General features: G+C 40.6%; 1 protein-coding gene across 1 annotated transcript; it reads left to right on the plus strand.

Moving 5' to 3' along the window:
• The first annotated feature begins 507 nt into the window (after positions 1 to 507).
• On the plus strand, positions 508 to 24,744 carry ncstn (nicastrin). Its single transcript, XM_061978991.1, has 17 exons — positions 508 to 643; positions 3,319 to 3,420; positions 3,503 to 3,626; positions 3,708 to 3,829; positions 7,434 to 7,579; positions 7,650 to 7,806; positions 8,010 to 8,122; positions 9,533 to 9,685; positions 9,752 to 9,856; positions 15,796 to 15,873; positions 15,970 to 16,139; positions 16,215 to 16,317; positions 17,764 to 17,862; positions 17,966 to 18,047; positions 18,436 to 18,599; positions 18,676 to 18,891; positions 23,889 to 24,744. The coding sequence occupies exons 1-17, from the start codon at positions 541 to 543 to the stop codon at positions 24,009 to 24,011; spliced, it is 2,160 nt and encodes a 719-aa protein (XP_061834975.1). The 5' UTR covers positions 508 to 540; the 3' UTR covers positions 24,012 to 24,744.
• Positions 24,745 to 24,854: the final 110 nt, after the last annotated feature.

Genomic DNA, 24,854 nt, shown 5'->3' on the forward strand with positions numbered 1-24,854 from the left:
TCTTCTGTTTTTTATGGTAATTTAATTTAAAAAAACAAAAACAAAAAAACGATACCGATAATTAAAAAATCCGATACCAATAATTTCCGATGTTACATTTTAAAGCATTTATCGGCCGATAATCGGACATCTCTAGTTTTGTACTTTTTTGTACTTACTTTTATTATTATTTTCAACTGTTTGTAATTGTTGAAATTTATAAATAAAGGTTTATACATGGGAGAGTGGCCGTGCCAGCAATCTGAGGGTTACTGGTTCAATCCCCACCTTCTACCATCCTAGTCACGTCCGTTGTGTCCTTGAGCAAGACACTTCACTCCCGCCATCAGTGTGTGAATGGGTGAATGTGGAAATAGTGTCAAAACGCTTTGAGTTCCTTAGAAAGGTAGAAAAGCGCTATACAAGTACAACCCATTTACCTATATATATATATATATATATATATATATATATATATATATAAGTATGCTGCCATTTTGTTTAAGTCTTTTTTTTGGTAAAGGAAAGCGGAACAAGCATACCGGAACCCGGAAGTCTTTCATGTCATCACTTCCTGTTTTGTTAGTCTTCTTTCAAACCAGGAAGATGGATTTTGTGTCGAAGAAATGGATAAATACCCTGATATTTTGTTTATTTTTCATCGGTAAGTTTGACTAAGATTGCTTAGAATGCTGCCCCTTTCAGTTTTCTGTGCCTCGGTGCGTTTCGTAGACACGTTGTTTGCTTGTTCGACTTCTTTTGTGAGTAGAGCCGAGCTAGCAGGATGCTAGGCTAGCGACGTCACTGCCCTGGTTAGCTTTTATTTAAAAACGCATTTTCCGTGTGTGCTGTCACTCTTATTTGTCTCCCGGTAAACGTTATAGTCATTTTAGCGAAGGCAACTTTAAGAGATAAGTCTTGACTAGTATTTGTTCACCGCGTATCCTGTTGAGACCGACTGAGCGTCAGCGTGACTTCTCGTGATTTTCTCCGCCTGGAGCTCACACGCAGCCTCAGCCTTTTATCAAAAGGATCTGATGTCTAGTACTTCTTGTACAAACCCCGTTGCCATATGAGTTGGGAAATTGTGTTAGATGTAAATATAAACGGAATACAATGATTTGCAAATCATTTTCAACCCATATTCAGTTGAATATGCTACAAAGACAACACATTTGATGTTCAAACTGATAAACATTTTTTTTTTTTTTGCAAATAATCATTAACTTTAGAATTTGATGCCAGCAACACGTGACAAAGAAGTTGGGGAAAAAATACTGATAAAGTTGAGGAATGCTCATCAAACACTTATTTGGAACATCCCACAGGCGAACAGGCAAATTGGGAACAGGTGGGTGCCATGATTGGGTATAAAAGTAGATTGCATTAAATGCTCAGTCATTCACAAACAAGGATGGGACGAGGGTCACCACTTTGTCAACAACTGCTTGAGCAAATTGTTGAACAGTTTAAGAAAAACCTTTCTCAACCAGCTATTGCAAGGATTTTAGGGATTTCACAACCTACGGTCCATAATATCATCAAAGGGTTCAGAGAATCTGGAGAAATCACTGCACGTAAGCAGCTAAGCCCGTGACCTTCGATCCCTCAGGCTGTACTGCATCAACAAGTGACATCGGTGTGTAAAGGATATCACCACATGGGCTCAGGAACACTTCAGAAACCTACTGTCAGTAACTACAGTTGGTCGCTACATCTGTAAGTGCAAGTTAAAACTCTCCTATGCAAGGCGAAAACCATTTATCAACAACACCCAGAAACGCTGTCGGCTTCGCTAGGCCTGAAATCATCTAAGATGGACTGATACAAAGTGGAAAAGTGTTCTGTGGTCTGACGAGTCCACATTTCAAATTGTTATTGGAAACTGTGGACGTCGTGTCCTCCGGACCAAAGAGGAAAAGAACCATCCGGATTGTTATAGGCGCAAAGTGTAAAAGCCAGCATCTGTGATGGTATGGAGGTGTATTAGTGCCCAAGACATGGGTAACTTACACATCTGTGAAGGCGCTATTAATGCTGAAAGGTACATACAGGTTTTGGAGCAACATATGTTGCCATCCAAGCAACGTTACCATGGACGCCTCTGCTTATTTCAGCAAGACAATGCCAAGCCATATGTTACATCAACGTGGCTTCATAGTAAAAGAATGCGGGTACTAGACTGGCCTGCCTGTAGTCCAGACCTGTCTCCCATTGAAAATGTGTGGCGCATTATGAAGCCTAAAATACCACAACGGACTGTTGAACAACTTAAGCTGTACATCAAACAAGAATGGGAAAGAATTCCACCTGAGAAGCTTAAAAAATGTGTCTCCTCAGTTCCCAAATGTTTACTGAGTGTTGTTAAAAGGAAAGGCCATGTAACACGGTGGTGAACATGCCCTTTCTCAACTACTTTGGCACGTGTTGCAGCCATGAAATTCTAAGTTAATTATTATTTGCAAAAAAAAATAAAGTTTATGAGTTTGAACATCAAATATCTTGTCTTTGTAGTGCATTCAATTGAATATGGGTTGAAAAGGATTTGCACATCATTGTATTCCGTTTATATTTACAGCTAACACAATTTCCCAACTCCATGCTGGAAATCACTGAGCTCCTGAGAGCGGCCCATTCTTTCACACATGTTTGTAGAAACAGTCTCCATGCCTAAGTGCTTGATTTTATACACCTGTGGCCGGGCCAAGTGATTAGGACACCTGATTCTGATCATTTGGATGGGTGGTCAAATACTTTTGGCAATATAGTGTGTATATTGTTGCGTCTGGCCAGCATTCCCTCTCAGGGAATTAAAGTCACTGGTCAATCCCAAGTTCTTTCAGATGACATATATGCAGAGTAAGAAGGACCATCAAGACAGAATAGGAATATTAACAAGTTTTACTGAAGCTTCAGGAGACCAGCCCACATCAATACAGTCATACCGTCATCTTGGGATGGTCTAACATTCAAACAGGAAGAGACAATTTCTTGAATACGTAAACAGCCCCCACCCTCTCCAGAAAGGAATACAGGCTCATTGTTCTACTACAGATAAGATATAAGGGAGTACTCCAACTCCTACATTGCAAGCCTTCAAGGTAACACACACAGTTTACTTGCAGACATATTCCTAAAAAAATAGAAAGAGTACAAATGGAAAAACACTAGGTGCTTTAAACATGACTATGAATAAAGAAAGAACTCTTAAACATATATGCATTCTCCACAATATATATAATTGTTTTTTCTAATTGATTTAATTGATTACTGTTATTTTAATAGCCCTATTTTATTGCATTTTTGTATGTGCCAGTTTTACTTTGTTTTGTTGCACAGGCGCTGGCTGTACTTCAGTGGAAAAGAAGATCTACGTGCACCTCAACAAAACGATCCCATGCGTCCGTCTCCTCAATGCAACTCATCAAATAGGCTGCCAGTGTAAGTTATGCAACACAAAATAAACTGACGCTATAATGAGCGTGTGTCACACGACATACTGATGTTTAAATTCCTCCCCCAGCCTCCTTGTCTGGAAATGTCGGTGTACTCCACGTGCTGGAGTCAGAGGAAAATTTAGACTGGGTCCTTCGCACCGGTCCAAATCCCCCTTATATGGTCATCTTAGAATACCAGCTCTTCAGCAGGTAGTGTTTGCAAGGCATCAAATTAACTTTTGGAACTTTGGATTCCACCTCAGGAGTTACACCTTGTCGATCTGCTCGTAGGTCTATAATGATGAAACTCAAGAACGGCTCCAGGCGGGTAGCTGGCGTCGCCGTCGTGGCACCTAACGCAAACCCGGTTGAAGGCTTCTCTCCGCACACCTCATGTCCCAATGAGAACACAGGTGGGTTGTCTAGATACAATGTGGTCTACAACTAATATTTAAGTCACATTTTAGCATGCTTTAATCATTACCTCATCTTGTATTGTCTATTTTACATTTATATATACACTGTATATATATATATCCATCCATCCGTTTTGGGTCGCGGGGGAACTGGAGCCTATCTCAGCTGCGTTTGGGCGGAAGGCGGTGTACACCCTGGGCAAGTCGTCACCTCATCGCAGGGCCAACAAAGATAGACAGACAACATTCACACTCACGTTCACACACTAGGGCCAATTTAGTGTCGCCAATCAACCTATTCCCAGGTGCATGTCTTTGGAGGTGGGAGGAAGCCGGAGGGAACCCACGCAGTCACGGGGAGAACATGCAAACTCCACACAGAAATATACACAAACGGTACACAAAAATTTCGGTTCGGTACGTACCTCGGTTTAGAGGTCACGGTTCGGTTCATTTTCGGTACAGTAAGAAAACAACAAAATATAAATTTTTTGGTTATTTATTTACCAAATTTGTAAATAATGGCTTTATCCTTTTAACATTGGGAACACTATAATAATTCTGCCCACGTTAATCAACATTAAAGTGTCTCAAGTTGTTGCTCAGATTAAATAAAATGAAAAAACTTTTCTTCTACATATAAAAAGTGCAACATTAAACAGTTTCAAGTCAACTCATCATGCTTAATTTATTACAGCATATTGGAAGCCTGTAGTTGATTTTTATTATGTAAATGTTATATTTTTCTCAACATGTGATAGCAGAGACCCTGCCATTCAAAACTAGGCTGCTGCATTACTAATGATTAATGTAACTATAGCTGAAAAAATGGTACAATACCAATAGGAGAGGCTATTCATCCCTGAACACCATGGAGTTCATGTAGGCTTAATGATGCAGTTACATTATTATATCAACTATCAGAGACAGAAACTCTTCATTTAACATAATGTCCTTTTTTGCTGCTTCAACACAGCTCAATGAACACAGAAAAAGGTTGAAACGATAAACGGTATAATGATAAACCGCGATAAAATTCCAGACGGTTAGTAATACCGTTGAAATTTTTAATTACCGAAAAACGGCATTTATTAATGCATTTTAGGCAACACTGGTTACTTCCTCTTAAACTTTAGCGCTGCAGCGCCTGCACACGCACATTAGAGCCGTTCGGTTCGAGTAAACATGGCGATACACAGACTTTGCTTTGAAAATGTTCCTTCCTAGTAAACTGAGCCGATTGATTTGTTTTACTTCATTTCGATCGCTTCTACTTCCGTGGAGTCTCTGTGTGTGATTAAGAGCGCAATGCTGTTGGAGGAGAAAAATATTTGATGTTGCCGTTTCATTTTGAACATGCAACTAGCGTCTGTCCGTCAGCTGCTGGGACTGAGAGTTAGTATGTGTCGGGAACGTTGCCACAACTTGTTTATAAAGTCTTTAGTTTGTTTACTGACAGTCTTTTAATTAAACTGCTAACTTTATCGGTGTTCAAATAACAAATACTAGCTAAATGTTTTGTCATCTCATCAAATTGAACGCAGGCTGAGCTGTCGGTGAGGCACAAAGAGTGTACTAGGTGTAAAAGGTATCCTCTTTATATTTGTTGACCAAACTGTTGGACTGAAGTACGTGTTTGTTGGAGAAGACCAAAGCTTGTTTATTTGACTTTATCTTCATTAGCCAAACTGCTTTGTATTTTATATTGATATCAAAAATTAAACACCATGTTTTTTTTATATTACCGGTACTTGTGGTTTTTAGAGGAGAAAATGTTACTTTAAAAAGACATTCCTGTGACATAGCAATTTGTTAATGTTTTATTGCATATAGTTAATTTATATACAACATATTTCTGCTCAAACTCTTAATGGATCTGTCCCGATACAGCATGTACATGACTTAAAAAATACCTCCCTCTATCAAAATGGAAAAATAGAGATAAAGGCATCATATACTGAGAAAAAGATGACACGTTGATACTATTAATGAACAAAAATACAAATAATTGTCTTTAAATATATTGATAACATTTATCTATAGCCTTTTTATTAGACATTACAAATTACATGATGGCGCCACGTTCACGCCCCACCCCAACTCTGTTTTAACCGTGATAAGAAATTTTCACATCATAACATCCCTAATTGCTACATATAAATTTATGCTCAAACTCTTTTAGTGTACTACACATGTTCAATGTCTTCATTTACCTATATCTTCCCAAAAGTTAAATAATTGTAATAATATTTTTAAAAGATGGGCCAGATGAAGGACGCCGGCGATTTGTCGTATGGACATCACTGTGATGGACAGTTCGAGAGTGGGGTCTTAATTAGAAGCAGGACATAATTATGCTGTCACTTCTGAAATGTGAAAACATACTCTAAATAACAAGTTCTTTAACTTTAGTAATGTTTTGGAGTGCATGAGAAAAGGTAGTTCTCTTTGGCCACATGCTAATTTTTTAAAGGTGCTGTTTGCAACTTTCTCACAGTAAGATTTTTTGGAAAGCAAAATATATAACAAGCACACCACCGGCTAACTTATGTTACAATTACTGGTTTAACACAACAGATTTGTTTGACAATTATCTTTATTTTTCACAATTACAATATAGATAATTGTCTATATTTTTCACAATTACAAAGTTTATGTAATAACATTTTTTAACGGCCTGAATAAAATGATTGGAGTTTACAGTTGTCACACACCCGGCCTCGTCAACACATACGCACACAGAGCCCTTGCACACATACAAAGACAGTCCAACAATTTGCATTGAAGTTATTGTTATGATAAAATATACACTCAATGACAGCCAACAACAGCTAAAGCTAATGGGTGTGCATGTGTTACGTACGTACGAAATTACGTCATAATGGTACGAGAAGCCTGAAGAGGGCGTGATATACTGTGTAAAATATACTGGAAAGTTGGCGCCCTCTAGGCATCTGTGTGAATGTTGATAACAGACACTTTAACAAGTATATTGTAGACCACGGCAGCAACAGAACCAATGTTGTATTAGCAGTAGGGAGCAAACCGGCCCGGCTGCACCAAATGATAATATAAAATCATTTAATAAAGTCAAATACAAATAAGGCAACAAGAGAAGTATCCTACACTTCTCTTTTGTAAAGTAAATCTGAACAGCCGATATGGGCATCTACATCAACTATATGATATGCCTGAGAAGCTGGACAGGACAAAAAAATAAAAATAAAAAAAAGCAGTAGAGAGCAAAAAGCTTGGTCAGCATTAATAACGCTGATGAGTGGATTGTTAACATGCATGATTTTCACACTAGCAGTTTAGTAGCAGCATTGTAAAGCGCATGTAAAGTCAGATCATACTTCAAATGCAGCTACTGCCATCTTGTGGAGATAATGAAACACATACATCAACAGGTTGCCAACAGCCACAGCTGTTTTTTGACCCCAACACTAATTCGAGACCCCGGTGGTTATTTGCTTTTGTAGACCATGCGCTCTTCGATTATAGGAGATTCGGCAATTATATTTTGTATTTTTGTTTTCCTTAAATTGCAGGTCAAATTTGAAAAACTCTGGCCATACCTCATGTATCTTATTCCTGTCAGGTGTCTATTCCGAGAGCTATAGTCCGTCAATGGCTCACTGCAACGTCACCACGTGGAACCCTTTCGGAAATGGCTTGTCCTACGAGGAGTATGACTTCCCCATATTCTCCATGAAGGACGACAACGAGACCCAGCTCATCCGGCAGGTACGTTATTTTCAAACCCCTTGAGAACAATGCGGGAACGAGTTGACGTTAATCCTGTACTTCTTGCCAGTGTTACATGGACCACAACCGCTGGGTGAACGGCAGCACCCCCCAGTACCCGCTGTGTGCCATGCAGCTCAACTCGCACATGTATGCGGTTACTGACACGATCACGTGCATGAGGAGGAACGAAATCAGCGACAAGTTCAGCTTGAACACCGCACATGGTACTTTTATGTCATGTCAGCTGGATGCCACGTGCAACTGCAATGCATCATACTGACAGCTGTTTCTCATATTTTCGTCACTTTCTTTTGCCAATTCAACATTATCGTCTTTGTAAAAGCTGTTATTTGTTACAGCTCCGTGTACCTAAGGAAGTGACTGGTGTGCCTAACCAAGTAGTCACACATTTTATCTTCGCTTGCAGAGTTTGTGTGCGACCCGCTGGGTGACTATAACGTTTGGGCCGCCACCAAGCCTCTCAACGACACCGCCAAAGGTCACAAGATGTCGGAGAGTGTCGTCATTGCTGCCGCCCGGGTGAGAATTGAGAATAAAGTTGTACATCTGGTGGTGAGATAGGGATGATCATTTCTCATCACGGTTATTGTGACCAAAATTATCACAATTAGAGATGTCCGATAATATCGGACTGCCGATATTATCAGCCGATAAATGCTTTAAAATCTATCGGAAATTATCGGTATCGGTTTCAAAAAGTAAAATTTACGACTTTTTAAAACGCCACTGTGTACACGGACGTAGGGAGAAGTACAGAGCGCCAACAAACCTTAAAGGTACTTCCTTTGCGTGCCGGCCCAATCGCATAATATCTACGGCTTTTCACACACACAAGTGAAAGCAATGCATACTTGGTCAACAGCCATACAGGTCACACTGAGGGTGGCCGTATAAACTACTTTAATACTGCTACAAATATGCATATGCGCCACACTGTGAACCCACACCAAACAAGAATGACACACACATTTCGGGAGAACATCATCCTCCCCCCTCCCCCCGCTACCCCTACTACCCCCCACCGCAACCTCCTCATGCTCTCTCAGGGGGAGCATGTCCCAAATTCCAAGCTGCTGTTTTGAGGCATGTTAAAAAAATGCACTTTGTGACTTCAATAATAAATATGGCAGTGCCATGTTGGCACTTTTTTCCATAACTTGAGTTGATTTATTTTGGAAAACCTTGTTACATTGTATAATGCATCCAGCGGGGCATCACAACAGAATTAGGCATAATAATATGTTAATTCCATGACTGTATATATTGGTATCGGTCGATATCGGAATCGGTAATTAAGTATTGGACAATATCGGATATCGGCAAAAAAGCCATTATCGGACATCTCTAAAAAAGCGATCAGCTCTGTTTACTCGGAGGTAAAATCTCCAGAGCAAGGTCAGGTAATTGCTTTCTGCCATGTTTTCTCAAGCTAAACGGCGCTAGTGTGCGTGCATCTGTGCGTTGCGACTCCACTTCCAGGGAATGAGCAGTGTTGCCTAAAAGGCATTAATAAATTACTGTTTTTCGATGATTAAAAAAACTATTTCTAACTGTCTGGAATTTTACCGCAGTATGTCATTATACCATTCATCCGTTTTTCATTTATCTTAAAATGCTGGGTTTGGACGACCACAAGCTTTGTGTTAGCATGTAGTGTTACCTTTCTACTCATTGGAAAATAAGCAGGAGCATAAAAACGTATTGTTTTACAGACACAGTAACTTAACAGCTGTTGATTTGTGTGTGATTTGATTAAATATTTTGCTGTAATGCATGTTATTTCTCAGACTGCAACATTGTCAGGAGTTGTATGAAGCAGAACATTTGCGCTTGATTTTCCCATTAGCTCTAATTGCACGTTGAAAGCTAATAATTTATCTAATTATGTGACTCCATGACATTTGCATAACTCCCCTTTTCCCTGCACAGCTGGACAGCCGATCGTTTTTTTACGACGTGGCTCCCGGAGCGCAGAGCGCGGCCTCTGGCCTCATCGCTCTGCTGGCAGCCGCTCATGCTCTGCGCAACGCTACCCAGGACACCTCACTCAACCGCACCATCCTTTACACTTTCTTCCAAGGGGTCAGTCTGTTTAATTTTGTCTTTAAAAATGAAGAACCACTTTAAATCATGCTTGATGTCCCGCAGGAAACTTTTGACTACATTGGCAGTTCCAGGATGGTGTACGACATGGAGAACCAACAGTTTGTTGTGGACCTGGACAATGTTCACTCCCTTCTAGAGGTTGGACAGGTAGGTGGCGACACACCCACATGATTATACATCATGTGTGCAGTTTTGCGTTAGGGCTACACCAAAGTCAATGTTTCCAGTAACATTTTAACTTTAATAACAATGTCTAAAGAGTGGTTTACCATTGTTTTATATTTGTATCTTAATTTTGAGGTCGCAAATGCAGATTTTGAGAACAGGTTTTGCAAGCACAGAAATTTTTTTTTTTAAAGAAATTAAACTTTAAAAAATATATATATATAAATGTATAGTGGGCACCAAAAGTATTTAGACACCTTTTACATTTTTCACTCTTTGTTTTTTGCAGCCATTTTCTAAAATCAAAAAAGTTAATTTTATTTATCAGCGATGTAACCAATATTGACGGAAAAAAACTGAAATCTTGAAACGTTTGCAAATTTATGAAAAAAGAAAAACTGATATCACATGGTCATACCTGAACAAAAATATAAAAGCAACATTTTTGTTTTTGCTCTCATTTTTCATGAGTTGAACTCAAAGATCTAAAACTTTTACCATATACACAAAAGACCTATTCCTCCTAAATATTGTTCACAAATCTGTCTAAATCTGTGTTAGTGAGCATTTCTTCTTTGCCAAGATAATTCATCCCACATCACAGGTCTGTCATATCAAGATGCTGATTAAACAGCATGATCATTGCATAGGTGTGCCTTAGGATGCCCACAATAAAACGACACTCTGAAATGTGCAGTTTTATCACACAGGACAAAGCCACAGATGTCGCAAGTTTTGAGAGCGCGTGCAGTCGGCGTGCTGACTGCAGGAATGTCCACCAGAGCTGTTGCCCGTGAATTGAACGTTAATTTCTCTACCTTGAGCCGTCTCCAAAGGCGTTTCAGAGAATATGACCGTACATCCAACCGGCCTCACAACCGGAGACCACGTGTAACCACACCAGCCCAAAATGTGCAGTTTTTATTACACAGGACAAAGCCAGAGATGTCGCAAGTTTTGAGGGAGCGTGCACTGCAGGAATGTCCACCAGAGCTGTTGCTTGTGAATTGAATGTTCATTTGTCTACTATAAGCCGTCTCTAAAGGCGTTTCAGAGAATGTCTGGTTATGGTATGGGCAGGCATATGTTATTGGGAACAAACTTAAGTGCATTTTATTGATTGCATTTTGATTGCACAGAGATACTGTGATGAGATCCTGAGGCCCATTGTTGTGCCATTCACCCAAGAACAAGACCTCATGTCGCAGCATGACAATGCACGGCCCCATGTTGCAAGGATCTGTACACGATTCCTGGACGCTGAAAACATTCCAGTTCTTGCATGGCCAGCATACTCACCGAACATGTCACCCCATTGAGCATGTTTGGGATGCTGTCGATCGGCGTATACGACAGCGTGTTCCAGTTCCTGCCAATATCCAGCAACTTCGCACAGCCATTGAAGAGAAGTGGACCAACATTCCACAGGCCACAGTCAACAACCTAATCAACTCTATGCAAAGGAGATGTGCTGCACAGCGTAAGGCAAATGGTGGTCACACTAACAGCTTTTCTGACCCCCCCAGACCCCAATAAAGCAAAACTGAACATTTTAGAGTGGCCTTTTATCGTGGGCAGCCTTAGGCACATCTGTGCAATAATCATGCTATTTAAACAGCATCTTGATATGACACCTGTGAGCTGGGATGGATTAACTTGGCAAAGAAGTGCTCACTAACACACATTTAGACAGATTTGTGAACAGTATTTGGGAGGAATAGAGGTCTTTTGTGTATATAGTAAAAGTTTTAGATCTTTTTGAGTTCAACTCATGAAAAATAGGAGCATAAACAAAAGTGTGGCGTTAATATTTTTTATCAGTATGTCGAAATAAATTATGGAATTAATTATATATATATATATACAGTGGGGCAAAAAAGTATTTAGTCAGCCACCGATTGTGCAAGTTCTCCCACTTAAAATGATGACAGAGGTCTGTAATTTTCATCATAGGTACACTTCAACTGTGAAAGACAGAATGTGAAAAAAAATACAGGAATTCACATTCTAGGAATTTTAAAGAATTTATTTGTAAATTATGGTGGAAAATAAGTATTTGGTCACTTCAAACAAGGAAGATCTCTGGCTCTCACAGACCTGTAACTTTTTCTTTAAGAAGCTCTTTTGTCCTCCACTTGTTACCTGTATTAATGGCACCTGTTTGAACTTATCTGTATAAAAGACACCTGTCCACAGCCTCAAACAGTCAGACTCCAAACTCCACTATGGCCAAGACCAAAGAGCTGTCGAAGGACACCAGGAAAAGAATTGTAGACCTGCACCAGACTGTGAAGAGTGAATCTACAATAGGCAAGCAGCTTGGTGTGAAAAAATCAACTGTGGGAGAAATTATCAGAAAATGGAAGACATACAAGACCACTGATAATCTCCCTTGATCTGGGGCTCCACACAAGATCTCATCCCGTGGGGTCAAAATGATCATGAGAACGGTGAGCAAAAATCCCAGAACCACACGGGGGGACCTGGTGAATGACCTGCAGAGAGCTGGGACCAAAGTAACAAAGGTTACCATCAGTAACACACTACGCCAACAGGGAATCAAATCCTGCAGTACCAGACATGTCCCCCTGCTTAAGCCAGTGCATGTCCAGGCCCGTCTGAAGTTTGCCAGAGAGCACATGAATGATACAGCAGAGGATTGGGAGAATGTCATGTGGTCAGATGAAACCAAAATAGAACTTTTTGGTATAAACTCAACTCGTCCTGTTTGGAGGAAGAAGAATACTGAGTTGCATCCCAAGAACACCATACCTACTGTGAAGCATGGGGGTGGAAACATCATGCTTTGGGGCTGTTTTTCTGCTAAGGGGACAGGCCGACTGATCCGTGTTAAGGAAAGAATGAATGGGGCCATGAATCGTGAGATTTTGAGCCAAAACCTCCTTCCATCAGTGAGAGCTTTGAAGATGAAAGGTGGCTGGGTCTTCCAGCATGACAATGATCCCAAACACACCGCCCGGGCAACGAAGGAGTGGCTCCGTAAGAAGCATTTGAAAGTCCTGGAGTGGACTAGCCAGTCTCCAGACCTCAACCCCATAGAAAATCTGTGCAGGGAGTTGAAAGTCTGTGTTGCTCGGCAACAGCCCCAAAACATCACTGCTCTCGAGAAGATCTGCATGGAGGAATGGGCCAAAATACCAGCTACTGTGTGTGCAAACCTGGTAAAGACCTATAGTAATCGTTTGACCTCTGTTATTGCCAACAAAGGTTATATTACAAAGCATTGAGTTGAATTTTTGTTATTGACCAAATACTTATTTTCCACCATAATTTACAAATAAATTCTTAAAAAATCCTACAATGTGAATTCCTGGATTTTTTTTTCACATTCTGTCTCTCACAGTTGAAGTGTACCTATGATGAAAATTACAGACCTCTGTCATCATTTTAAGTGGGAGAACTTGCACAACAATTGGTGGCTGACTAAATACTTTTTTGCCCCACTGTATATATATATTATAGACTCCAGCGCCCCCCGCGACCCCAAAGGGAATAAGCGGTAGAAAATGGATGGATGGATGGATTATAATTCATCAAACTGTGTACTAATATGATCCAATTTAAGAAACTGTTTAAACTCAAACTGTTTACAAAGTACAAAGAAGAACCATGATAAACATTCTGAACTTATTGATAATCGTATTCATCTCACTATATTACAACTCACTTCACTATGTATTTATTCATTTTATTGTTATCATTTATGGAATATATTGTGAACAAATTGAGAACAGGAATTGAACAAAGTTGTTAGCAATTGCTATGTAATGGCAAAGGGGTATGATTAAATAAGCTTTGCTTCTTCTTACCAGTGACGTGCGGTGAGGTTGATGGCTGGTGAGGCACTGACTTCATCACAGTCAGATTTACAAACATATGAACCCTAAAGAGTATCTTATTCACCATTTGATTGGCAGCAGTGAACGGGTTGTGTTTAAAAGCTCATACCAGCATTCTTCCCTGCTTGGCACTCAGCATCAATGGTTGGAATTGGGGGTTAAATCACCAAAAATAATTCCCGGGCGCGGCGCCGCTGCTGCCCACTGCTCCCCTCACCTCCCAGGGGGTGAAGAAGAGGATGGGTCAAATGCAGAGGACAAATTTCACCACACCTAGTGTGTGTGACAATCATTGGTACTTTAACTTAACTTTAACTTTACACATACAAACTGTAGCACACAAAAAAGCACATTTAATTAAAAAAACCTTATTATGGTCTTACCTTTACTTATAAGTGCGGGAACAGTGGTGTTCGTGTTGGAGGAGTTGTGAATGAATGAAATATGAAATCCGTGCTGCAGTCTGCAGGTGTACCTAATGTTGTGTCCCTGCAGTCGTTCACGGCTCCTCCGGCGCGAGCATTGTTGTTTTTGCACTTTTTGGCTTCTTGTTAAGTGACTTTTTTTGGGTGGATTCGGTCTTGCTCGTGGAGGGTTTGGGTGTGGGCTTTGGTTGGTGTGGCGCTCCCGTCGGGGGGTGCACTCTGCGCGGGGGTGCATTAACCGGCACCAGGGGGCGGGATTACTGCGAGCCTCACACAGTGCGTCTTCGCAGCAGTTTTATGATTGCTCAGCACAAGAAATACGTTACACACATACAGTTGTTCACAAAATACACTGTACGTTATATACCTCAGCTAACTAAACTATGGAAATGTATAATATAGTTCATATAGCAATACAGTCTCACTGCACAGCAGGCCAGCAGTTAGCCGAGTCCGCAATCCATGTTGAGGCACAACTGAGTGACGTGCCTCAACTGGCTGCTGATCACCGCACCGTCTCTTCTCAGTATTTGAACGGCAAATGTGAAAATTCAGCGATTTTGAATAAAAATAATCGAAAACTGGTGAAGTTAAATGGAAAATAACTTTATAGTATAATCACTGAATACATATAACAATTTAATTAATTTGTTTTGTTTTTACATTTTTTTTCTTTCCATGATGGCAGGTGAGGCCCCACCTCACCTGCCTCTAGTGACCGCACGTCACTGCTTCTTACCCCTTTTTGAACATCTTGAAAAGAGAAACTGGAAATTGTGATGTATCATGTTGTAATAGTATGCATGTTCGAAATAAACTCTAACCATGAATAACTAATAATTTTAAAATGGACTATCTCCGTTAGCAAAAAATGCACTTGATTAAATATTGAACATATTGAAGTGTAGTTTTTTTTTCCCCATCTGGAAAAACTGGGTGGGTTGGGGTTTCTTTGCCATCACTATTCAGCAAATTTAGTATACTTATACTTATGGGCGGATCTTTTGTGCTCCTGTTGACTATTGAGGCTCTGTAGGTGCATTCAATGTGTATGAGACAAAGATATTGGATGACTGACAAGAGGATCCACTCTGTTTATTTCATTCTGCTATTGAACACACTAGCTCGGGTGCTATAAGCAATAAACGGAGTGAAACCTCTTTAACCCTGTTTGGAAGCAGCAGGTGAAGAAAACAAACACATACGGATGTGATGAGTTATTGATGCTGGAAAAAAATCATCAAAGTAATTTTTTTATTGATTATTCAGCCAGGCCTGCTTCCTGGGAAGTAGGAGAAAAGGAGTGCTGCGCTTAAATTTGTTCACACTAAGCAATGTTAGTGGGTAATCTTGCCTAATTGGAGCGTTTTTTTTTTTATGTCAGTATGATGTCACAATTACTCATATCTGCCCGATAACTATATGTGCGAAATTTATTGTGCACACATATTTTAAATAATTTTATTGATTGACCTTTACTGAGCCACAAGATCCATTCCTATGTTACAGTAAGTTATTTTTCTGGTTTCTGAACACGAGTGTGTTCTAGTCCAAAATGAATATTGCGTACAGTTGTTCCCATGCGCCTCTGGATTCAACAAAAACTGTAAAAGTCATGTGAATTTGCTCCGTTTAGGTGGGCCTGCAAGCCAACTCCAGACTGTGGCTCCACTCTGATCCGGTTTCCAGGAGGAACGCCAGTGTCAACGATGAGGTTTGTGTTTTCTGACCAGAATTTTCTGTCCTTTACAAAGGAAACCATTTTACTCCCAACTGGACCACTGAGGTTGTCTTACTGTTTGTGTTGCAGGTAAAGACGCTGGTTGAAAACCTGCAGTCGTCCGTGATGGGTTTAAACGTCTCTCTGGGCGAGCCCGACTTCTCACAGCCGCTGCCGCCCTCATCCTTCCAGCGCTTCTTGCGGTCCCGCCCCATCCCGGGCATTGTTATCGAGGACCACCAGTCGGCTTTCAGCAACAGGTAAAGCATCTCGTTGGTTAGCGGGTTTTAGAAGATACCCGCTGACTGACATACGTTCGTGTCCTGTTTGTGCAGGTTCTACGAAAGCATGTATGACAACGCAGACTACCTGAGCGTGTCCTACCCGCAGAACATGACCCAAGAAGAGCAGCTAGAGTTTGTCACGGAGACAGCCAAGGTTAGCACCCTTACCGTATTTTTCGGACTAGAAGTCGCTCCGGAGTATAAGTCGCACCGGCCGAAAATGCATAAGAAAGAAGGAAAAAAACATATATAAGTCGCACTGGAGTATAAGTCGCATTTTTTGGGGACATTTATTTGATAAAACCCAACACCAAGAATAGAAATTTGAAAGGCAATTTAAAATAAATAAAGAATAGTGAACAATGGTATGTTAACGTAACATATTATGGTAAGAATCATTCAAATAACTATAACATATAGAACATGCATTACGTTTACCAAACAATCTGTCACTCCTAATCGCTAAATCCGATTAAATCTTATACGTCTAGTCTCTTACGTGAATGAGCTAAAAAATATTATTTGATATTTTACGGTAATGTGTTAATAATTTCACACATAAGTCGCTCCTGAGTATAAGTCGCACCCCCGGCCAAACTATGAAAAAAACTGCGACTTATAGTCTGAAAAATACGGTAAATCCACATCCCTGCTTACATTAATATAATCCCTCTGGTGCAGCGGAGTAACACCAAATTCAGGGCCTGCATACTCCAGACTCTCTAAAAAGGCCCTTCGCCCCCACTAAACCCAAAGTATGTTTATATGCACTAAAAAACTTCTTCTGACATAGATTTGGTTGAAACCAGCTTTTTAAAACACTTGTAAAACCTAATTAGGTTTTTGACTTTTTAAAGATGAGTTTGAAATATCTAGATAAATCCCCTAAATAATTTTGTTTTGTTTTACACTAACAAAAAAAAAAAATTCAATATCAAGTGACCAGACTATGAATTTAAATACGGTAATCATATAACATGTTATTATTCACTTAAATATACATATAAAAAAATTTAATCATCAGACTTGGAAGATATTCAGTTGTTAAATTTTTCAGAAAAAAACAGATAGCAGACATGACACGGTATAGGTCGGTTGGTAGAGCGGCCGTGCCAGCAACTTGAGGGTTGCAGGTTCGATCCCCGCATCCGCCATCCTAGTTACTGCCGTTGTGTCCTTGGGCAAGACACTTTACCCACCTGCTCCCAATGCCACCCACACTGGTTTAAATGTAACTTAGATATTGGGTTTCACTATGTAAAGCGCTTTGAGTCACTAGAGAAAAGCGCTATATACCGGTAAATATAATTCACTTCACTTCACTTCACACACAACTAGAGTAATTTATGTCTTTAAGAAACACTGAAAAATAAAGAGAATCATTTGTGGTAATCAGTAACAGTTTCATTTTTAGACCAGGCAGAGTAAAAAATTATGTATTCACTCAGTTAGTTCTGTGTAAAAAAAAAAAAAAATGACATAACATCCCCACTTAACCCCACCACGCACGCACGCACACTCACACACTTCGACACCGCTGCTCTGGTGGAAGATGGTGGTGTGTCACACAGTTTACTAATGACCTTGTGGATCTTATCAGGCGCTGGCAGAGGTGGCCACCGTGGTTGCTCGAGCTCTGTACAAACAGGCCGGAGGAGAACAATCCCGGCTGAGCACCATCAACGCAGACGCGCGAATAGTAAACCTTTCATTTTCCTTTCATTTTGTTTCATCGTTTAAAAAAAAAAAAAGACGTACAACATTTGCCTTTAACCAATGTTTTTTGTTTTCTGCAACTTCAGGTGAACTACATCCTTTACAGTTTCCTTGTCCAGTCAAACAACACCTGGCTGCAGCAGATGGTCACTTCAGCTAGCTCCCTCAGTGAGTTGAATATAAATACATTTGTAACCTCTAATTATCTTTTTTTACCCTCATAAATAATGTTCCATTGTATGTTTCAATCTCTTTAAATTATCTTTGTGTTTTGGGAAACACATATCATATATGTTACAATGTGGACAGGCCAGTCAAATAGTTAAATGTTTGGACTAGTGCCATTCAAATAATCACATTTTAGTCACGACCACGATTTTGGTTGCTACGATTAAATGAGGCTGATCGGCGATATTAACATTTAAAAGCAAGCGAGGCTGCATATAAAAATTAAGCACTCTCACGACTAACAGTCAGCCAACCTCCAGGGGGCGAACAAAATAAAATAAGGGTATATAACCAACAATGCTTTGTCCTTCTTGATTATGTCCGCCAGAGAATAGGCCCACCAACTTTTATGTTGGCGTGGAAAACCAGTTGAGTGAGCCGACCCACCTGGTAGAGCACCTGCTGGCTAACCTAACGGGCAGCGTGGTCAACGTCACCCAGGACGACTGCCAGAATCAGCGCGAAAACGAGAAGGACAGCGAGACCAAACACGTGAGCAAATGCCCTCATTGCACTCATGAGTGCCCCCTTGTGGTCTAAAAGTTGACTGTCGTCCTCCTCGCCTCAGTTGTACAAGTACATGTGGGTCCAAGGAGCAGCGCGGCCCAACAGCACAGAGAGGGAAGGTTTCTGCGTGCGCTCCACCACACACCGTTCCAAGGCATTGTCGCCGGCCTTTGAATTGCGAGAGTACACCTCCAAAGACTACTCCACATGGACCGAATCCAGGTGGAAGTCCAACTTCAAAGGCCGCGTGTTCCTGGTGGCCAGTCACGAGCTGGAGGTAGGCCAGACCCTTTTCTATCCTTCACTCTCCAAATTCTATTCGTTGTACGGTACTTACAAAATCTGAAAAATATATATTCTAAAAAATAACATTTTTAGGAAGCAAGATAAATGACATCATTTTCTTAATTTGGCCATGGCAAAAAAAACATTTATTGAGTAAAAGCATAAAAAGCCCTTCCTTCTGTTGCTTTTTTTGTATTTTTATGCCACAAGAGAGCGCCTGGTGTGTCCATATGTTTACATCATCGAGTGGTCTGCTGCTTCCTCGCTTCCTTGCTCCCTGGAAGTTTATTGTAGATCATAAATCATGCCTCTCACCTGCATACTTGCCAACCCTCCCGATTTTCCCGGGAGACTCCCGAATTTCAGTGCCCCTCCTGAAAATCTCCTGGGGCAACCATTCTCCCGAATTCCTCCCAATTTCCACCCGGACAACAATATTGGGGGCGTGCCTTAAAGGCACTGCCTTTAGCGTCCTCTACAACCTGTCGTCACTTCCGCTTTTCCTCCATACAAACAGCGTGCCGGCCCAGTCACATAATATGTGCGGCCTTTACACACACACAAGTGAATGCAATGCATATTTGTTCAACAGCCATACAGGTCACACTGAGGGTGGTCGTATAAACAACTTTAACACTGTTACAAATATGCGCCACACTGTGAACCCACACCAAACAAGAATGACGAACACATTTCGGGAGAACATTTGCACCGTAACACAACATAAACACAACAGAACAAATAACCAGAACCCCTTGCAGCACTAACTCTTCCGGGACGCTACAATATGTACCTTCCCCCATCTCCCGAATTCAGAGGTCTCAAGGTTGGCAAGTATGCTCACCTGACAAGTAGAAGGCTGAATATACAATCCGACAAATTGGGACACTTTGACAGCCATTTAGGACCAGGAACTAGAACAACACAAAAAGCGCTTGTTTTATTTAATATTTAGAATGCATTAAAAAAAATAAATCTGTCGTCATGTCTTTCATAATGATAGTGAACGATTGGCAAAATTACAAAAAAAGTGCAGTTCCCCTTTAAGAGTTCTGTGGTATCTGTGATTCCCAACTGTCTGTGAGGCCATAAATGTGACAAGCTGAATACGGGGCTCCATTAGGTTTGGAAAACAGGAGGGCTCAGCCCCCAGGAGATTCACAGGTAGCGAGCACACAAAAGTGCGCGAGGTTAAAAGGTCTTCTCGGTCACAACGTTTTGGCACTGTATTAGATTTACACAACAAACACTGAAGACATCTAAATAGTTGAAACTGGAACTGGAAGAAAGCTTTAGTCATCTTTAGTAAGCATGAGATGGCACAAACACATAAGGACAGGCAACTTGCAAACAGAAAAATGTTGCACAGATTCATGCAGTGTAAATGAACGTGCAAAGCACTACAGATTTTACCTGAAAACAGAGGAAGTTCTGGTGAAAGTCTTTCAGATTTTTAGTATTGTGGGCGTTGGTGAAATGGATTCGATTGGATAATAAGCGCTAACGAAGAGTCTCCACCAACATTCCCCTCTAATTTTTTGTGTATGAACAAAGGCAAAAACTCCCTGTGCATTCAGTGGAGCACATGTGAGCAACATTAGACATGCACACTGTGAGAAGCACACGTGTCCCAAACCTGACATCATCATTTAAATGTCTTAATATTATAAACAAATGACAGCAGTCATTTCCATGAGATTATTTTCTAATATACATATTTTCAATTCAAGGTTTTCATAAGATGTAAGCAATAAACATCAACATTATATCAAATGAAGGCTTGACATGTCACTTAGCATGTAATGAGTTGATATCATGTTAGTCTTGTGTAATTTGCACACATGATTTTTTTTTTGTTAAATTCTACAGAAGAATTTTTTTTTTTAAGTACCTTTTTTTTTCTATGCTATGTATGTGCCTCTTTACACCTCACTGTGTCAAGCTTGGTAAAAAGGATAGGACTCAGATGCAGAGTAGGGAACTTAGACAGGCTTTTATTTTGACAGCTTCCTTTCACCTCCAAAGTCAAGGAATACAATATCTATTTTAACCAAGAAACTAATCGGCAAAAAAGGTTCCTAAAAATAGGAACAACCGAAAATCACTCCGAACGGAGGAAAACACAAAAGCAAAGATGAACTATAATTGTCGCCGTATATGCTATAAAATGTATAAACAAAAAAACGCTCCAACAGGAGGAAGAAACAACAGCTATGAAAAATTCTACACTATCTAATCTAATAAAGTTTAACAAAAATTGTCACTCAAAAATTTGAGGAAAGAATGAAAAATAACTGAAACTCACCACTTCGGCTGAATAAACTAAATAACAAAAAATCACTCTGCTGAGGAGGAAGAAAGGAAAACTCAAAATAGCAACAAAGGGATTCAGGATAAAGGAACATAAGCACGAGACGAGGCAAGGCATGGGCATGGACATGGATGCTAGAGAGCACGAATAAACGAGACAATCTGGCACAGAACAAAGGGAGGAGTGGGCTTATAAGACACATGAGGGTAATAGGGAACAGGTGGAAACAATCAGGGAACCGGGATGACGTCAGACTGATGACACAAAAGGAAGGGCAAGTGACCTGAAACGTAGAGAGCACGAATAAACGAGACAATCTGGCACAGAACAAAGGGAGGAGTGGGCTTATAAGACACATGAGGGTAATAGGGAACAGGTGGAAACAATCAGGGAACCGGGATGACGTCAGACTGATGACACAAAAGGAAGGGCAAGTGACCTGAAACGTAGAGAGCACGAATAAACGAGACAATCTGGCACAGAACAAAGGGAGGAGTGGGCTTATAAGACACATGAGGGTAATAGGGAACAGGTGGAAACAATCAGGGAACCGGGATGACGTCAGACTGATGACACAAAAGGAAGGGCAAGTGACCTGAAACGTAGAGAGCACGAATAAACGAGACAATCTGGCACAGAACAAAGGGAGGAGTGGGCTTATAAGACACATGAGGGTAATAGGGAACAGGTGGAAACAATCAGGGAACCGGGATGACGTCAGACTGATGACACAAAAGGAAGGGCAAGTGACCTGAAACGAGAGGAGAGTTACTTTTCAAACTAAAACATGCAAATCACAAGACAGAAAAAAACAAGACAAGACATCCCTCACCGCGGTGTGACACACTGTAGGCTGTGCAAAGGTCATGCTACCTGTAAATTAAGCACAATTGATGTTAATGCACCTTTGTGTTCTCTTTTTCTCAAAATAAGAATCTATAAAGAATCGAATCGATAGTGGAATTGGAACCAGAAAAAATCCTATCAATTCTCATCCCTAGTCATAAATCAGATGTTCATGATAATAGCTTTAATATAGAGGCAACTTGTTTTTCCACTGTACTGGTACTTTAAAACGTCTCGACAGTCGTTGCAATAATTGAACAGTGTTGACGAACAGTGTTTTATCTGTTGTGGCCGCTTGTTGTCACCTGTTACTCACAGAGTTGCATTGCAAAATCTTACAGAACAAATGATCTGTTTATTTTGTTTAGAGGTCAGATTGGATTTGATTTTGTGCACGGCATAGATTTGCTGGGCGCACAGGACGTGTGAGCAGTGTGCAATTAGAAGGCACGTTGGTCTCCACCTTACATTGTGAAGTGAAGGGAAACCAAATGATTTATGATCAGGTTATATTATTTATTTAAACCCATATTTCTGCATATTTATATTACATTTGTCTGCACTTTTTTGAAAAAAAAAAAAAAAAAAAATTCACACCAAATTATTTAGTTGGGCAGAAAATGATTTTAATGCTTCAGGCTAGAGATGTCCGATAATATCGGACTGCCGATATTCTCGGCCGATAAATGCTTTACAATGTAATATCGGAAATTATCGGTATCTGTTTCAAAATTATCGGTATCGGTTTCAAACAGTAAAATGTATGACTTTTTAAAACGCCGCTGTACAGGTCACACTGAGGGTGGCCGTATAAACAACTTTAACACTGTTACAAATATGCGCCACACTGTGAACCCACACCAAACAAGAATGACAAACACATTTCGGGAGAACATCCGCACCGAAACACAACAGAACAAATACCCAGAACCCCTTGCAGCACTAACTCTTCCGGGACGCTACAATATACCCCCCCCCGCTACCCCCCACCCCACCTCAACCCCGCCCCAACCCCGCCCACCTCTACCTGCTCATGCTCTCTCAGGGAGAGCATGTCCAAAATTCCAAGCAGCTGTTTTGAGGCATGTTAAAAAAATAATGCACTTTGTGACCTCAATAATAAATATACCAGTGCCATGTTGGCATTTTTTTTTCCATAACTTGAGTTGATTTATTTTTGAAAAACCTTGTTACATTGTGTAATGCATCCAGTGGGGCATCACAACAAAATTAGGCATAATAATGTGTTAATTCCACGACTGTATATATCGGTATCGGTTGATATCGGAATCGGTAATTAAGAGTTGGACAATATCGGATATCGGCAAAAAAGCCATTATCGGACATCTCTACTTCAGACCCATTAAAATAGGCCTAACGATGCCCATGAGCTGAGTCCTGACTATGTATGACTATGTGTGGGTGTAGGGCAGGCCAAGGAGGACTACTGCGCTAAGAGGACTGTCATCATGTTATTTTGTAGAGCTCTGTTTTTACAATAAAGAGATTGTTGATTGATCCTCTAATCATTCTTACGTGTGAGTAGACATTACTATGCTTTTAGATAGGGAGGCCCCCAACGGTACTCTGTTAAGAGCAGCAAAGTGTGTTTTGATTCAGACTATCCTAAAGTCTAATATTGGGCGCTTGTTGCTTTTTTAATTGAGTATTTACAGGGCTCTTATTACTTGCTAAACATAGCGACAACATCACAAAGTAGGTGATACGAATCACCCCTGCCCTAAAACTGTAGTTCTGGCTGGAGGCATGATGGCGTCAGGCAGAAGGCTGTTCCACATTACTGTACTAAACTTTCTGTCCCTCCTGCTTAGATGCTGACGCTGGGTGTGGGTGTGGGCGTGCTTGTCACTTCACTGCTGCTCACCTACATCATCAGCTCCAAGGCTGACATCCTCTTCAGCTCTCAACGGGAGCCCACCAACGCCACATACTGACCGCCTAATGTACATCCTGACAGGAGACATGGGCCCACCAACTCTACAACTCCTACTTGAACCTCCATCAGACCCAGAACCAGGTTTTTCTTTAGTTTTTTTTTAATCCAAACAACACGCTGAGGGTTGCTTTAGACCTCGCCTTGATTTCCTGGACTCACTGGTTTGAAGTGAGGCGGGTTTTGACGACTGGATTGGCCCCGAGTGGACTCCGAAAAGTCTGGTCAGGTACCAGCAGGCCTTTGGAAAAGATGGTCATATTTCCTTTTACTAAATTAATGTTTTTGCTTTTTATTGTTCAAGAAGGTTTTTGTTGACTATGTGCGTGTAAGAAACAGCTGATTTTGAAAAATAAGAGCAATGACAATTAAATATGATAGTTGATTCAGTGTATACAAGCAAGGATAAATGTGTGAGAGAGAAAATTGTCATGTGCAATACTGTACCATTTACTGTACATAAGCTGAGATAGGCTCCAGCGACCCCGTAAGGGACAGGCAGTAGAAGATGGATGGATGGACCTCCAATCACAAAAAAACGCTAGGTGAGACAGATGAACAACAAATGAAGATGTAGTAAGTAGCTTTTGTGTCTTTTTTAGACTGAAATTTGCACTGGTACTCCTGGCTGCCCACTTCATATGAATCAGACTTTTTCCCCCCTTCATTGTAAAATATTCTGTTAAACAGCTGTTGATTTCTTGATGAGGAATTAAACTGTTTTCCAATTGTTACTTCTACATTTTTTTGTATATAGTAAATTGAACATTTATCACGAGCCTATCCCAGCAGATATCAGGGATGGTAAGTGTGATACTACACAAACTACTTACTTGTCAATCAC

This window comes from Nerophis lumbriciformis, linkage group LG19, assembly GCF_033978685.3.
Source record: "Nerophis lumbriciformis linkage group LG19, RoL_Nlum_v2.1, whole genome shotgun sequence".
NCBI lineage: Eukaryota > Metazoa > Chordata > Actinopteri > Syngnathiformes > Syngnathidae > Nerophis > Nerophis lumbriciformis.